Raw genomic sequence first — 18505 nt, forward strand, 5'->3', positions numbered from 1 at the left:
GCGTATAACCATTGACCACCCCTATGTAACACTAATTTCAACCGGCACATGCATTGATTTTTTTAATATATTTGTACAAATTATTTTTATATTGTTTCATTTAATAAAATAAAAGTTTTTTGAATATTTTAATAGTTAATTATTTTTATATTTTATCTTATTTAATAAAATAGAAGTTCTTTTGAATAAGGCAATAAAAATAATGCAACATAGTTTCATTTAAGCAATTATGAACAATTTCGATTTGGACATTTTCGAATTGTATAACCTAGGTTTCTATACCATCTGCACAATTTCTATTGGTTCATTCTTTTTTGGATATCTATATTATCACGTATTCTACTTGAACAAGGTCGACCTTTTGGTTTGTGACGTAATTCTTTATCCGGTAGCAACTTAAACAGAGCAAACGATACAGACGACTACTTATATTCATCTGGAATCGGTGGAAATACATGTCTCCATACGTTGTACATATATTCTATTTTGTACACTTCGTCGACATAGCTTATGGGATCCAAACAGAAATTCTGACAAGCTACAATTACATGAGTGCATGGATAACGAAGTGCGTCAAACCTCCTATAGTGGCAAGTCCTATTTCTCAAGTGTACACAATATTGCCCATCAGTAATACCTTGGTTCGGTCTATCGAACTCTGTCATACAAAACCATAGGTTGTCGCGATCGTGACACACTGTGTGCATGGTGTTGGCCCGCGCCTTCGTTTTGTTAATTTATTGCAATACCTTCCGACACTATACATGGCCCCCTGTATTTGGCCTTTATAACTCGTTGCTTGCTTTGAAAATAGTGCCACCAAATGGAAATATATCTCCTGCACAACGGAGGTTATCGGCAAATGACACGTTCCTTGTAAAATAAAATTTATACATTCAGCCAGGTTTGAGGTCATATGACCATATCGTAGGCTATCGTCGTATGCTTATGTCTACTGCTCGAAAGGTATGTTACAGAGGTAGTCTGCGCCTTTATCATTATGTGACCGCAAAATCATTAACATCTCATGAAAACGGTCCTTATTAATCTCGTACCATGTCAATATAAGTTGATAGCGATAATTACATATCACTCTTCCATTCAGAATAAATTGAATATTACAAACGAAAATATATTAGTGGAGATTAAATACCCATGTTGTCACTTGTCGTCGTTCAGTGGTAGATCGATATTACCCTTAGTAGTTAGACGTAATGTACCTTAGACAATACCGATGGTGTGTACAATCCCATAGGCTTCTTTGTGGCTCAATTACGACTAGTATTCTAGTGCCTTGATCTGATATAACGTAGATATTGGGTTGGGGGCAGACATGCCTTCTCAACCTAGAAAGAAAGAAATCTTAATCGTCACTTGACTCCCCTAGTGTTATTGTAAATGCAATTGGAAGAATTCTCTCATCACCATCTTATGCCACAGCTAGAAATAGCCAATGGGTATATCTACCATACATAAAGGTACCATTAATTTGTACCAATGACTTGCAGTAGACAAATGCATCTTGACATTGCTTAAAGCTCTAAAACAGACGCTTGAACACTTGGCATCCATGAAGCAAACGGTCGTTGTAATACACAAGGCCCGTTTCAAGGTCTGTTACGTAACCTGGGACGTACCTCTCCAACACCTGACACTACTGCCACACCTCATTATATGAAGCATCCCACCCATTATGCATCTTTTCCAAGCGTTCTGCTTAGCTATCCAGGCCTTGCAGTAAGAAGGCGTGTACCTAAATTGGCTACGAATATTGGCAATTAAGACCAACACAGAAGTCCTGGGATCTGCCTTCACAATCGGTAGTATTAAGCCATCTATCATATCTGAGTCCATCTTGGAATAATCTTATAAAACACCTATTAAAGAAGTACGTTAAATAATGCAACATTAAGTAATAACAATATTATTCAAAAACCCTAAACACCCAGTGATACTGTACCGACAACACAAATATGTCTCCTACAACCCTGTCTTTTTCCTAACCGAAGCCATGATTTTTCCATGAACATGTACCATCTTGCATTACACACTTGGCCTCGAACTTCTTATATTTAGATTTGACCACGCGGTAGTTAACCTCGTTCATGATGCTATACTGTCTTAATGCACCGAGAAAAGTATTATTATTGGAAAACTCCTTACCAACTTTCAATTCACCCGAATCTAATGATGAACTTGTATGGTCATGCTTTCTGTGTGGCAGATCTGGAAACTCTAACGCATCATCTGCCGATAGATCGACATTATACATGTGGGCTGGAGGCGAGTACTTTGTGAATCGCGGATCTTCTTCTTCATCTGAACCCCCTTCACCATCTTTATGTTCAGTTAAAACAGGCTCCGGTTTAGAAAATATTGCAACTTCTTCACCATCGAGGTCAGGCTCTCGAGGTGGATCCACATCGGACTCATCATCCAATCCACCATCATCTGCAACGTACAATGTCCCCTTGCTAGTGGACGTCGTAGGGAGTACATCATCTCTTCTTGTGGACATTTCATAATGTCCCTAATCAGATGTGGATTGCCAACCATTAGAAGTTGATGTCATTCCACAGTTCCCATTTCCAACATCGAACATCGACCCATCGAGGTGCATGTTTCATTCACTAACCGAGTGTCGTGTAGGGGTTGTGTATTCCATACTACCACTAAACACGGGCACTTTTGCGTTCTGCCTCTCACTAACGGAGTGTCAGGTAGGGGTTGTGTATTCCTCTCGAACAGCAGTAGATGTTGAAGTCACAAATACTTCATTTGGTGATGAAAATTGTACATATAACTTAAGATAGGGTGATCCACTAGCGAGAAGAATCTGCACCATCGCCTCCAAGCTACAATCACCTTTGATATCAAATGCGTCATATGTCATGGGTTTAACCAAAGCACAAAATCGATACTTAATAGACAAAATTCTCATTGGCGTCGTTCCAAAGATTTTGCGCTTAATTCTTTTACAAAGTTCTGTCAAATCTATATTCTGGTTAAAAACTAGTCACGCTATATTCTCGGATAAAAAAACAACGTCGTTCTCGGTGTCACGGACCTTACTATCAGAGTAAATAACAGCACCAATATGTTCACTCATCTTCAATTTCTATTCTTCTTAACTTTTTTAATTTTTCTTGTTGTAACTTATGCAACATGAGAATGAAATTTGAATCATTTATAGCCTAAGGCCGAGCAAGAACTACTGTAGAAAAAGAGCGTCCACGTGGGAGTTTTTTTCAGTAATTTTGCTGACATTGCATCCTGCTTAAAGCTTTTTTGACACTATTTTTTCAGAATAGTTTTATCAAAATTATTTTTTCAAGAACTACTGTAGAAAAAAAGTGTCCACGTAGGAGCTTTTTCTAGTAATTTTGCTGACAGTGCATCCTACTTAAAGTGTTTTTGACACTATTTTTTCAGAACCGTCTTCTCAAAATTATTTTTTCAGGAACTACTGTAGAAAAAGAGCGTCCTTGTGGGAGCTTTTTTCAATAATTTTGCTGATAGTGCATCCTGCTTGATGCGTTTTTGACATTATTTTTTTTAGAAATGTCTTCTCAAAAATATATTTTCAGAAACTACTACAGAAAAAAAAGCGTCCACATGGGAGCTTTTTTAGTACTTTTGCTGACATTACATCCTGCTTGAAGCGTTTTTATCACTATTTTTTCAAAGTCATATTCTCAAAATTATTTTTTCAGAAACTACTGTAGAAAAAAAAAACAAAAACCATCTTGTCAATATAATTTTTCCAAGACTCAACCCTATACTCTTTTACAAAAACCCTAAAATCCAAAACACAAAATTATTTTTAAAAACCCTTAAACCCTAATTTAATTAATTTTCTTTAAAACCCTAAACCTAATTTAATTAATTTTTTAAAAATTAAATCTTGATTTATTTTTAAAATCCTCATACCCTAAACAAATAAATTCTTAAATTATTTAGATAAAACCTTAACCCTAATCCTCAACTACTAAAATCCCAAAACCCTAAACCCTTAGCACTAAACATGCAAATAGCCCTAGGTCTAGAAAAACACGGGCCAAAGCGCGTTCTTGAGAGAGTGCTTTTGCCATGTTAGCAAAGAGCGTCCACGTCAGTGCTTTTTTTGCTGACATGACAAAAACGTTCCCTCAAGTATTTTTGTATTTTTAACCTATTTCGATAAATAATAAATAAAATGACCCATTTCCATAAATAAAATAGGAAATGAGCCTTTTCTAATAAAACGGTGTTAACTTTAACCCACGAAGTTATTAAAAAAACTGTTACATCTTATATGTTTCATATATTTATCTAAATATCAAATAATAACATATATAATTTCTTAAATTATTCATAAAATAAAATACTTCATTGATTTTCTAATATTTCAATTAATATTTATTTTGCAAAAAGCAAAGTTATCCAATTATTGGTGATTCCCAGAACTAATTTTTTTAAAAAGAAAACTTTAAATACAAAAGGTGAAAGGTAAAAGAGTTGAGCACAAAAGACTGAATCACTTTTCAAGTCTTTTTAACCTCGTATTTGTATTGATGTCCAAGACATTTAGTGTAATTTCAAACTCATCTTTCTCATGTTTTCATTGTTCCAATTTCAAGTCTTTAGCTGGCCATTTTGTTGTATTTTTCACACTTTCTTCCTTAGAATCAATTTCACATTATTCCCTTTTTTGGTTGCATTTTTATTTTACAAAAATTGTTTTATAAATATTTCAATAATCATTTAATTCTTCAAAACCAAACCAAAATTTATTTTTTCCATGTTTAAATGCAAAATTCATCCTCAAATTATATCTTTTTTTTCACTTAGGGATCTAAAGCTTTTTTTAGCTAGAAGTGTGCCTAAACTATTAATTCTGTTTCATTTTGCCCCAAATACGATACCAACCAATCAGATTTAAAATATATACAGTTTTTCAATAATTGTAAATGAAAAATTATAAGTAAATAAAAATTATGTCCTATGAAAAGATACGAGACCTCCTATAAATAGGAGTCAACTTTCATGTCATGACACACCTAAAAACATAGAAATAAAGTTTTTTTTCTATTTCTCCCATCATGTTTTATATTCCTAGATTGTTCTGTAAAAAATTACTGTAGAATTTTTTTTATAAAAATTGATATCATTGCTATACTCCACTCAGTGTTCAGTGAACTATTTTCATCAATGCAAAACGTAGACAATCAACGAGCATAAATTTATTTTCGAGATTTATTTATCAATAACTCTTTTACATATCGTAACATAAATAAGTCCAAATAAATCCTTAAAAAAAATCTTCATTAATTTCAAATAAATTTATTTTTTTTCTCGTACACCAAACATAAAAACGTCACATGTGGCAATCCTTATCAGATGTGATGTGCTTTTTGAATAAAATGAGCTCTCAAGGTAGTTTATTCCATTTTAATTAAGGGGCCATTATCTGTTTCCCAAATTTGGCATGACATACATATTTGTTATATACATTAATTTTTTATTCATTTATTAATCTTATTTAAATACATCATCTGATCTCATATCACAATGACGCATTAACAAATCTAATATTTTAATTATTGTAATTATCTTAATTTTAATGATAAAATTTACATAAAATAATAATGATTAATTCTCGCATCTAAAAATTATCCCTTTTATTTGTAATTTATACGAAAAAGAAATTGTAATATTTATTTTATAAGTTTAAAAGAATGGGAATAACTTACATTAGAATTATCTTAAAAATTAAGGTTTTAGGCACCAATAAAATTGTGTCACATCATCAAATTTTAAAGACATGAAATTATTATACACTCATTCATAGAGAAATTATTTTATGGATCATTCTCACTACATTATTCATGGTCTTTTTCAATCATTTCATAACATTTTAATAATTTTTTCCATGTCATTGACATGAAAATTTGGTAAATTTTTTTTTTACCTTGAACCCCAACTCCAAAACTCTAAACACTAAATATACAATCCCAAATCCTAAACCTTAAACTCAAACTCTGAACTTATAGCCCAAAACCCTTAAATCATGAACCCCAAACTCGTTTTAATGTTTTTAAATAGAATAAAAAGAAATTTTATCATCTAGGGGCAAGGCCTTTGCTTGCGCTTTCGGTGCTGTCTTTATCTACGATGCGGGTGAAAATAAATTATATAAAAGATATTTTATTAAAAACTTATATAAAAAATTAAAATTTTGATTGAAATGGTAAAGCTGAAACTTTAGGGACTACTCATAAATTTAAATCTAATTGTGTGTGAATATAATTTTAGATTTATTTTATATTTAAATTAATTTTATAGAAAAATTAAATGATTGAATGTTTAGTTGACTTGTAACATTAACACGATTATGCTCTTAAAAATCACACAAAAGCTCCAAAAGCAAACCAAATGAGTTAAAGCATGTTGTTACTATTGTATTTCTACACATTTTGAGATTTAATCTTGTACTTTAAAAGTTAAAAGAAATCCAATCATTTTACTTTTTAAATTTAAAAATCATAGTCAAATCATTTTCATCGGTGGTAGTTTTTATAATAAAAATTTCAATGTAATATTTTATTTTTGCCAATCATGTACCATATCATATGAGTACAATGCAATCGATATACTAAATTGATAAATTTTGACAAAAGTACCAACAACATTAATGATTGAATTAAATTTTTAAATAAAAATAAAAAATTAATAGCATTTTAAGTACATAAAATAAATATTAAATTTTATCAAAGTACATGTTTAACCAATCAAACAATCAAATACTCTTTTGTTACTATCAATTGTCTCTTCTTCCCATACATTATAACATAAGTGTTGGGTGCAATGGTAATGTACATTGCACTTTCAATGGTTTGAACATTAGAAACGACATTGTTAGAAAGAATAGTTACGAACCCCAAATATGAATTATTAAACAAACATAAAGAAAATGCCCAAAAAAAACTAGATTGCGATAGGCATGGGCCGAAAAATTATGTTACGAATGTATAAATAAATAATATAAAAACTAAATAAAATTTTGGTTGAAATGATTAAAGATAATGATGTTATAAGTTTAAATCTCATCATATGTATACCATTTCTATAGATTATATATATATATATAAAACATTCTAAAAAATATTTGTTACTATGTGAAAACAACGAGTTTTTGTATAATTTCTCAACTAAGATGGAATCGATTGATTAGTTATATTAACTCAATCAAACACTTAAAAAATGTATTTCATTACATACTAATTACAATAGTTAGACAAAATAAAGAATTATGTGAATAAATTATCAAAACAAGCTGGGTGAGTGGCTAAAAATTACCAATTGAAATTTATTTATTGCTAACTCATATGCAAAAACATGGTAAATAAATAATACTCATACCAAACCTAACATTAATATATAGTATAGATAGTTAGATGTAGCGGTAAAACATATTGTTCTATTAAAGAAAGAAAGTAAGTTTAAATCTCGAACACAATATCGTTGGAAAGAGCACCCACAAACTCTAAACATAGACCATAAAATGACATGAAAGATAATGGAAAAATGAGCATAATATTGATTATGACTTTAGTACTATACCGTTTTAATCTTAAAATTCCCAAAGCATTCTCCTCTCTATTAATTCAAGGCTTCATTGATTAATTGAAATAATAGTTTACGGTATTTAACTATTTCGTTAAAAATATTGGCATGGATCTTTGAAAAACACCATACTAATGGTCTCTATCGTTAAGCATTATTAAAAATCGACAAAAAGATACGACTAGAAAAACGATCATTTGTTCATAACTCTAATGGAATCTAACTATTGTCCATTTGAAGCTTCATGTTTGTTAGCAAACTTTATGCTAGAATTCTTATCTTCCGCCCCTTTTTTTTGTCCCTCAAGTCTCACAACATTTCATCTTACAGCAGAGACAAGAAACAGATAAACATCATTCAAGGTGGAAACTTCAACCATTATTCCAAGATGTCCAAAACCTCATCTAATTCGTTATCACTAGTCAAAAATTAGAGGACAATCACATATTAAGAAGAGTAACAACGAAATATACAATATGTGCTTTGAAAGCTTTCATTAGTTTCTCTTTCCCATGTACCAAAAAGAAATATTATAAGAATGGAGATTAAATTATACAAATTAAACTACAGGACTAAATAAAAATTTGATATAATATTGGAACCAAAACCAAAATTTTACCTTTATTTGATTGTTTCACACGTGTACTCCCTCAACAACCCTATAAATACTTCCTTTTCCCTAAACTATCGCTCGCCCACTCAAACCGCCTCGAAAACCGTTACGGAGACGAACCGGAATTATCTCCTACTCTTTCGTTTCCTCTTTCTTCTCTGCCGTCGTCGCTGCCGCCAGCTTCCGTTCCACCGCCGCCCGATATGGAAGCCAGCCGGCGTTCAGCGGTTAAACCCGTTATTGTTCTCAAGCCAAGTAAGAGGGTCCCTTTAGTGGAAGATACCCCCGGCAAAGCCTCCGACGCGTTGCCTCTTCCTTTGTACCTAACGAATGCGGTGTTCTTCACGCTCTTCTTCACCGTGGTTTATTTTCTTCTATCCCGTTGGCGCGAAAAGATCCGAGCTTCAATCCCTCTCCACGCCGTCACCTTTCCCGAGATCGTCGCGATTTTCGCTTTTGTTGCATCGTTGATTTATCTTTTGGGGTTCTTCGGGATAGACTTTGTACAGTCTTTGATTATCCGGCCATCGGGTGATGTTTGGAGTGGTGAGGACTATGAAGAGGAAAATGAAGTGTTGCTTCATGAGGAAGATGCCCGTACAGTCCCTTGCGGCCAAGCTCTTGATTGTTCGGTCCCTTCGTTGCCTCATATGGCACGGAATGTAACTGCCCAGAGACTGTTCGATGAAAAGCCTGTTAGAGTTGCAACCGAGGAAGATGCACGTAAAGTCTCTTGCGGTCAAGCTGTTGATTGCTCGCTTCATTCACTGCCTCCTCGACCACCGATTGTAACTTCTCAGAAACTGTTCCATGAAAAGACTGTTATAGTTACAACCGAGGAAGACGAGGAAATTATTAAATCCGTTGTGGCTGGAACACTCCCTTCATATTCTTTAGAATCGAAATTAGGTGATTGCAAAAGAGCGGCTGCGATCAGGCGTGAGGCGCTGCAGAGATTAACTGGGAGATCGTTATCGGGTTTGCCATTGGATGGATTTGACTACGAGTCGATTTTAGGGCAGTGTTGTGAGATGCCGGTTGGGTACGTGCAGATTCCCGTGGGAATTGCTGGGCCATTGTTGCTTAATGGAAGAGAGTACTCGGTTCCTATGGCAACCACAGAGGGGTGTTTGGTGGCTAGTACTAACAGGGGCTGTAAGGCTATTCATTTGTCTGGTGGAGCTACAAGCATTCTATTGAAAGATGGAATGACTAGAGCTCCTGTTGTAAGGTTCAGCACCGCGAAAAGGGCAGCTGAACTGAAGTTTTATTTGGAAGATCCTGAGAATTTCGATACTTTGGCTGTTGTTTTTAACAGGTTTGTTCGTTTTCTTTTAAATTCCAGATTGAATGATTCAAAATTCAAGCTAATACTGTGCTGGTTTATTGAGAATTTTGAGTTTCTGGGTGGTTGCAGATCAAGTAGATTTGGTAGGCTTCAAAGTATAAAATGTGCAATTGCTGGGAAGAATCTATATTTGAGATTCACTTGCAGTACTGGTGATGCTATGGGGATGAACATGGTTTCCAAGGGAGTTCAAAACGTTTTAGATTTCCTTCAAACGGATTTCCCTGACATGGATGTCATCGGCATTTCCGGTAAGCTTCATTTGCATATATACTTTTATTATTTGTCTTTGGTCCAATTATAGTTTTAATCTCTCTACTATGCCAAAGTTTGAGATTTGATTTTTTCTACTTTAATTTGGCTTGGTTTGGCATAATTTGGTAATGCTATTAGAAGGTCTACATTGATATAGCTTGGCATAGTGTAAGCATAATTTGGTAAGGTTATCAGGTTTACATTGATGACATCGTTTAGTAGCTGTTGTTAAACTGATGACATGTTAGTAGAACTTTTAAGATTGCTTTTTTTTTTAAAGATTCATGTCATTATTTTAACTGCAGATAGAGGATCAAATTGTCCTAAATTAAAGTAGAAGGTTTAAATCTTAAAGTTTAGCGTGGTAGATGACTCACAAATCATGATTAGACCTATTTATTTTTTTGTTTGAGGCTGGATAACTGAAATTTATGGATTTGTCCTTGATGAAGGAAATTTCTGCTCTGACAAAAAGCCAGCTGCTGTAAATTGGATTGAAGGACGAGGCAAGTCTGTTGTCTGCGAGGCCATCATTGAGGGTGATGTGGTGAGGAAGGTCTTGAAGACTAGTGTGGAATCTCTTGTGGAGCTCAACATGCTTAAGAACCTTACTGGTTCTGCCATGGCCGGAGCTTTGGGTGGATTTAATGCCCATGCCAGTAACATCGTGACTGCAATCTACATAGCTACTGGCCAAGACCCGGCTCAAAATGTTGAGAGCTCTCATTGCATCACTATGATGGAAGCTGTTAATGATGGAAAGGACCTTCACATCTCTGTCACAATGCCTTCCATTGAGGTAATTGATTGTGTTCCTTTCAGATTATCAAAAACAATGGTTTTCAATATCAAACTCTTCTGGCAGATTAAGAGGTGTTTCAAATTTAGAATAGTGCCGGTTAAGTGGGTTGGATCATGTCAATTTGAGCTTTAAAATTTTTAAGTCATTTTGGTTTGAGCCAATTTCAGGTTTAGGTTTTTTAGTACTCAGGTTGTTTTGGGTTCATGCTATTTGGGTTCAAAGCTTGGGTTTTCGGGTTAAATAATTTCGGGTCCTGGTCTTTATGGATCATTTTAGGTTACTTATTCTGATCATCTTGAGTTAAAGATGTGAGTTGGAGTCATTTTAGGTTTGGGTTGGACGGATTTTGCTTTTTCGACTTTTATGACCAAATCAGGTTGGGTAAGATCCAAACTCGGGTTCAACGAGTCAAAATTTCAAGTTCTGGTCAGCATTGATGTGCTACTGAAAATACTACTCGAGTGTTTATGCCAGTGTCTGATTGTTGTCGTCGTTGTCCGATTTACCTCTTAGGTTGGCACCGTTGGTGGTGGAACTCAGCTTGCATCTCAGTCAGCCTGTTTGAATCTGCTTGGAGTTAAGGGTGCAAGCAAAGATGTAGCTGGAGCAAACTCAAGGATGCTTGCAACCATTGTAACTGGTGCCGTCCTCGCCGGGGAGCTGTCACTCATGTCTGCTCTTGCAGCGGGTCAACTGGTTAAGAGCCATATGAAATACAATAGATCAAGTAAGGATATGTCCAACCTTTCTTCCTAGATGAAACATTGTTAAAGGTATATTATTGTAGTGTTGTTGCAAATCCCATGCTATGTATGTATGGAATCTGACCATCTCTTTGTATTTTTCTTGATTCGTTTTGTATTTGTTCGTTTATTTCTTATTGTTTTATATCCAAGAAAAAGAAATTAGAAGAGCCATGTAATCTGATAATTGTGTAAAAAATGACAGAATCGTTAATTTTTTTTTTTCTTTTTTATCTTCATTGATACATATTATAAATAATCTCGTCTGCTACGTATTTTGCAATATATCTTTAGGAAAACTATGACTTCTTCCATGACTTGAGAAAAGAAAAGATTCTAGGACATGCTTTAAATGTTTTTTACTGATTGGCGAGAGTTAGAAGTAAATATATAATATGTGGGTTTCTGATTTTGGTGAATTTAAATTTTCAAATTCTGTTTGGGTTGGCGTCTGTTTAATTTGAGTCATTAAAAATGTTTTTTCATATTTTATATCATTTTTAAATAAAAAATTACAAATTTTAGGATCCATAGTATTAAAATGAATTTTCTTATCTATAAGCATTATTGAACAAATTTTAAATTTTATAAATTTGAAAGAAAATAATTATCGTACTTATTATAAAATTGGTTTCTTTAATAATTTATTTTTATTGAAATTGTTGGCATAATTTTAACTTTTTTTAAATCATAAGAATGGAATATATTAAATAAAATATTTAAAAGATAGATTAACTTTTAAATTATTTAGTAAAATAAATTGTCGGGAATAAGGAAAACATATTTTATTGTTAAATGCACGACGGAAATTATTTTTAAACTCTTTTTTCATTTGTATTTCAGAAAAATCATAAGAGCTATGCTTAATTTAAAATTGTATTTTAAATTATACCATTTTTGTTATTTAAAACGACACTTAAATTATTCTATCATTACTCAAATCATTCCAAATCTTAATATTATTGGGAAAAAATTATTGATTAATTATATTATATCACATCAGCATTTGATTTTATAATTTTATATTAATAATCATATTAATTAAAAATAATTATATTAATTTAAAAAAATTCCTCCCCACCCAGTGGGATATGTCTTCGTCTCAGACATCTTGTCTTCACCAAGACTAATAGCTTAAGGTGCTCCTAATGTGAATAAATACAATTAGTGAAATTGAAAAAAAGAAAAGATTGGTTACACCTCAACTTACTCCTATTTTCGCAATAGAATATAGAGCATACGTACAAGTTGACATGGCCAATTGTTCAATTGCACTATTATATGGCACATGATTCCTTTTTACATTAGCTCGTCGGCAGATTCAATGGGAAACAACCTTTCATATCTTTAGAAACATGATTAATGTCTCTTTTGTAGAAAACATCAAATGGAGTTTCAGATGTTTTTGAAACCTGGAAATGAACCAGAGGGGGGAGAGAGAGCTGGGAGGGGAGTATACTTGTCCGACTCGGCTTGAAGGTTTCTTTGAAAAGTAAGAGGATTTGGTAAAAACAGACTCGAAGAATAGGTTTGGATAAATAAAAAAAACATGTTCTCTAAACAAGATGAGCGGGTAAGCTTTTTTTGCCCAGGCCTGGCCTGGTTCGAATTTACAAAAAAAAATTATTGCTGTTTCTTTTACAATTTTGTCACTGTTTTTTAATTGTTTTTCTATTATTTCGTTATTATATTGCTATTATTTTGTTATTATTGTTTGAATATTGTAAAACTCTTGTTTTATTATTAATATTTTTAGATGTATTTGTTTGATAAGTGTAGTTATTTAAGTATATATTTTTTAATTTTTTCCATTTGTTGGGATACATTTATTTTATTTTATTTTTTGGTGTATTTAATGTATTATATTTTATAAATTTATTTTTACATAAAAAATTTAATACTGACAGAAAAAATTTAATACTGAAAAGTCGGGCTAGGCCGGACTCAATTTTTAGCATTTTTATTCGGGTCGATGATGATCGTTTTATGAATCATTAAATTAGACTACGATCACGACTAAGGCAAGCGCACCTATCGAATGATAGTATAGCTATGGTGTGTATAGAATATCGTATCCACAATGACTAAAAGTACTAGTATTAACTATCTTTCTATTATTTAGCCTAAAATATAAGGGATTTGTTTTAATCTAAAATTAACTAACTAATTAACTACTGAACGCGACAGAGAGCGAATTGGGAAAAATACTTGAAGAAAACTTATAAAGAGGACAATACCCAGGAAAGAATCCACCTAGACTTCACTTATTATTCTGACTCTGAATCAAAAGATTTATTCAATTGTGTTGATCTGTAGAAATCTCTAAATTATGTTAATATCTCTTTCTAAACTAAAAACAACTGACTCTAGGTTGATTAATTGAAATCTCTTTCTAATTAAAACCCCTATCGTCGCATCAATTCTATTTATGAATTCCCTTATTAGATTTGACTCTAATCCGGCAGATTTATGTCGTCCTATTTCTAGGATTACAATCAACTCCGCTTAATTATGCTAGATCTACTCTTAAACAGAGACTTTTGCTCCACTGAATAGGCACATCAAACTTGAATTAATATCTTGAAAATATTAAGGCAAGAATTAATAACACATAATTAAGAACAAGAACAAGTATTTATCATGTAATTCGGAAAATTAAATAATAAGATCCATCTTAGGTTTCATCCTCCCTAGGAATTTAAGGAGTTTAGTTCATAATGTAAAAGGAAAACATATCAAATTTAGAAAAACAACAAGACATAAAAAAAACCAAATAAACTTTGAGAGAAATTTGAATGGAGATCTTCAACCTTGAAGTGGATTTACTTCCGAGATGATTCCAATGGCTTCCTTCGAGTAATTTTTGCTTTCTGCTCTGTATGTTTTCTTTAGGTCCTCTTCTGGTATGTATTTATAGACTTTAGAATGCTCAGAAACCCTAAAAATTGGCTTTCTTCACGTGTTTGGGAAACAAGGAGCGATATCGACACGGGCTGCCACATAGGCGGTGGCCAGCCCGTGTGGGAATGGTCTTGGCCATGTGGATCCTTAAATTAGCCTGTTTTGTCCCTTTTTGGCCCGTTTTCTGCTCCTTTTGTTCCCCTATGCTCACCTAAGTCTAAAACATGAAATTAAAGGATTAGGAGCATCAAATTCACTAAATTATATGATAAATAATCTAAAAACACACTAAGCATGGATTAAAACATGTTATATTTATGGTTTATCAAATATCCCCAAACTTAAACATTTGCTTATTCTTAAGCAAAATCCTCAACTCACAATTAAAATTGAACTTTCTCAATTCATAATTCTCATCAATAATGTTTTATCATAATTCACAAATAATCATACATTGATAATTCAACTAAAAGAGCACTAAATGCGCAAGCAATCCAAGTCTAGCATTTTTAAAACATGAAAACATAGGTATGTCCCCTTATCTAAGTAATTACTCTTAATTCAAAATTTACAAGATTTGACATCCTTATTAAAGGTTCACTTAAATCATTCAAAGTGTTTAAGGTTCAAAAATTAAGCACTCAAGAGTCAAACATGAAAATTTTTTACCATAAGCTTGCATGAAAATTAAATCTCCACCACTATAAATGAGATGATACACAAATCATAAGGTCTTTTAAAGGGTTGTAATGGGGTTTAGGTTAAAGGTGTGGATAAAGGCTGAGCAAGAAGGTTAGAATCGAGATTGAATTGACAAATTACCTAACTAGAAAAACTAAACTAATACTGAATAATTACATCAATCGAAATAATTCAAGAATAAAATGAGCTTCTTCTCAGAATATGAAATTTACTACTTAAGCTCAAACTAAAGAACTAGAAATAATCAACATAAATGTATAATAATAATTTTTTTTGACTTTTCTCTTCTTCTTTTTTTTTTTCGTATGAATAATAAGAGAAAATCAACCAACTGAATTAAAAGAGCATAGTTAGGCAACTAACCAACTTAAATCTCGACAAAAAGGGAGTCAATAAAACGGGAACAATTCTCAATGAATCAAAAATGAGTTATGGATTAATATTAATAGGTAAATCAAGAAACGGTTCGTTAGGCTCAAAGGGGTTCACTAAGGGTTAATTATGAAGGTAGGATTTTTATGGGATAAGTAGGTTAAAACCTAAGTGCCTTTATCATCTCATTATATCAAATCAAAGGTGTGGTCTCGACATGTATAATTGAAGTAAGTTCTAGAATAACCAATTAGTATTGACACATTCATAACCAATAATAAAGTGAGCAAGAAAAATGTATGCTCTAAAGGCTCAAAATCTCACAAAATTTTGGCTTTTGATGTCAATCTTACAAATTTCAAACTTCAAGGTAATACCTCGACTTAGGGAACCAACCTAAAAATTTTTAATTCTGAAAATAGACTTATCATGTTTGATTCTCTAGTGTCTTAAAGTTTAAACTATCAATGAACAAATACCTATGAATTTAATCTAAAACATATCAATAAGAATCATAAATCGAGGAAAATTTCATTCTAATAATGATATGAGAAGATTACTTAAAAACACAAGGCATAATTTAAGGATTTTCAACTAATCATATTAATAACCTCCCCGCACTTAAGATGTACATTATCCTCAATGTATAAACAAATAATATCATAAAATAAACAGAATATCATAAGAGAGAGAGAGAGAATTGAAACTGCTCTGGTTGTTGGATGAAATTCCTAAAATAGTGAAAAGCAGAATTGTAGATAAATGTACAGGTAGTGCAAAATTCTGAGCAACTGATAAAAAGATAAACACAATACTGAAAAATATAAAAAAAAGGGTTACTCGATTAGAAATAACCATAACAATTAAAATAGAGTTCAAAATATAAAGACAAAATAAACATAAAAATAAAAATAAAGATAAAGATAAAAATAAAAATAAAAACGAAAATAATAATAATAATAAACATAAAGATAAATGGACTCAATGGTCCTTATCATTAGAGAAGTCAGCATCGTGAGCTGTCAGTGCGGAAAAGGAAATATGGAGGTGCTGACATATCTACTGCAGAGCGGCGTCGATGTTGTCGAACCTATGGAAACACTGCTGCTCGAATCGAGTAAATCGCTCCGAGAGGTCCGCAAGGGTAATAGTAGAATAAGTAGGGCGATGACTCGAATGTGGTGGTGGAGGTGAATCTTCATGGTAGGGAGGAACATCATCAGTGAAGTCCTTTCAGTCATGTTAAACGTCAGATTGAAATAGTTTGTACTAAGGAGGGTCCACTCCACGTCGCCGCTCGATCATCCTAATGTGGATCATGTTTGAGATGCCTTGAGGGGACATCTGGCCAACAAGTGTAAGTGTCGAGGACTGCTCCGATGTGTCAAAAAGACCGAAGTGTTGAGCGAGTCAAATCACGTAAGGGCCTAGACAGATAGGGCCCTTCTTATGGCGTTTAATTTGATGGCGGAACGATAGCGTGATGAAGTATGCCAATTCAATAATATGGCTGTGGGCCATGCTCCATAGGAAATATGCGTCATAAGTACTAACTAATCCTGTGCTCTCTCTCTGACCTGTCAACGTATAAGCCAGAAGAGCATGAAGGTACTGTAGGGCTGGTGGGAGAGACGTCGTCTTCGAGCGACTCGCATCATAGTTTGCCAGGCCACCTGTGAGATCAGTTTAACAGTGCGAGGGTGAATGATGAATATGCCAATGAAGCTGAAGAAAGTCCTCAGCGCTCTTGAATTCCTTTGTGTAGAGTCCCAAAGCAGCACCGAACTCTGGACGCTCATATGTCGCACTAAACCACAAAGCGAAAAGTGATGGTGCCTGGCTAGTCATGGACCGACATGACCTGCTGGACCAAAAATATGGCACCAAACTCTAAGGTGAGCTCCGTCTAGGTGGGTTCAATGATGGTGAAAAATCTATCCCACGGGGCTGTAGTAATAATTGCGCACATCATCAGCCAAACGGATCTGCTCCAACGCGGCCCAATCAATACAACGGCCCAAACTGAGTGGTCGCACTCGATAAAACTAGTACAGATCCTCTTGTGGGCCTGCCGCAAATCAGAGGAAAGGATGGCGAACATCGTTGGCGACGTTCAAGGAGGAGGTCACTCCGGGGCCCTTCCACTTTTTCGAAGCGGGGACAACTACCTTAAATTTGCCTCGTGTGTTTGTTCTGATAAATCTTCCATAAAACAATAAAATAAATCAAATGGACGAACCAATCATAATGTAGATATGCTAAAAAAAATAAAACTTCTAGTGGAGCTCAACAATTTTGACTACTAATGATACTACTAACTAAATACTACCTTAAAAAATGAATAAATAATAATGATCAACAAAAAGTAACTAGCATCAAGAATCAACTAAATCAACTAAGACAAACTATAGGCATAATACTGTTGAAAGAAAGTAAAAGCAAACAACATCAAGAATCAACTAAATCAGTCCAGTAACTAAAGCAAGAATTAGTCCAGAATCAGCAATTAAATGAACAGAAGGAAAATTTAGCAATAAGCATAGGATTAGCTGTAAAAAAAAATCGAACCAACCAAGGATGAACAAATTAAGAAAGTAATGATAATAAAAAATAATCCAGTAATAAAGCTAACAAAGCAAAATAAAACAATAAGAAAGAGTTAATAAAGAAACAATAAGAGTAATAATAAATGAATAAAAGAAAAGAGAAGAAAACGAACACCGATGGGGGTGATTGGAGTGGACACGGACGGTAGTAGATCGGGTGGGCTTGAGTGTGCGGTGGTGCATGAGGGTGAGGAGTCGGATGGGGTTTGGGGTCAAATGAGGGAGAAGAAGAGGGAGTTTGGCTGAGGGAGAAGGCTGTGTTGTAGGGGGAGAAGGGAAAGGGGAGGAAAAGAAAGAAGAAGGGAGGGGTGAGGGGATCAGCGCGATGGTTGGGGGTTTTGATGGTGGTCAGAGTAGTGGGGTAGAATAGGGTTAAGGAGAATCGGTGGCTATGACTTTTTGAGGAGGAAAAAGACAAAAAAAAGTAGGGCAAATTAGGGTTTGGAGGTTTTTTGGGTGACATGGTCGTATAATGGTCTGTGTTGGGCCACACGACCATGTCACACGCCCGTGTGGCCTCTGTTCAGCTCGTGTGCAATTTAAATTACAGCCCAATCT

At 33.7% G+C, this 18505-nt stretch overlaps 1 protein-coding gene across 1 annotated transcript; it reads left to right on the forward strand.

Moving 5' to 3' along the window:
- The first annotated feature begins 8290 nt into the window (after positions 1 to 8290).
- LOC108464595 (3-hydroxy-3-methylglutaryl-coenzyme A reductase 2) lies at positions 8291 to 11625 on the forward strand. The gene is made up of 4 exons (XM_017764958.2): positions 8291 to 9536; positions 9636 to 9817; positions 10274 to 10620; positions 11137 to 11625. Exons 1-4 carry the CDS (start codon positions 8422 to 8424, stop codon positions 11377 to 11379), a joined length of 1887 nt encoding a protein of 628 aa, XP_017620447.1. The 5' UTR covers positions 8291 to 8421; the 3' UTR covers positions 11380 to 11625.
- Positions 11626 to 18505: the final 6880 nt, after the last annotated feature.

The sequence above is a fragment of the Gossypium arboreum genome, chromosome 13 (assembly GCF_025698485.1).
Source record: "Gossypium arboreum isolate Shixiya-1 chromosome 13, ASM2569848v2, whole genome shotgun sequence".
Lineage (NCBI taxonomy): Eukaryota > Viridiplantae > Streptophyta > Magnoliopsida > Malvales > Malvaceae > Gossypium > Gossypium arboreum.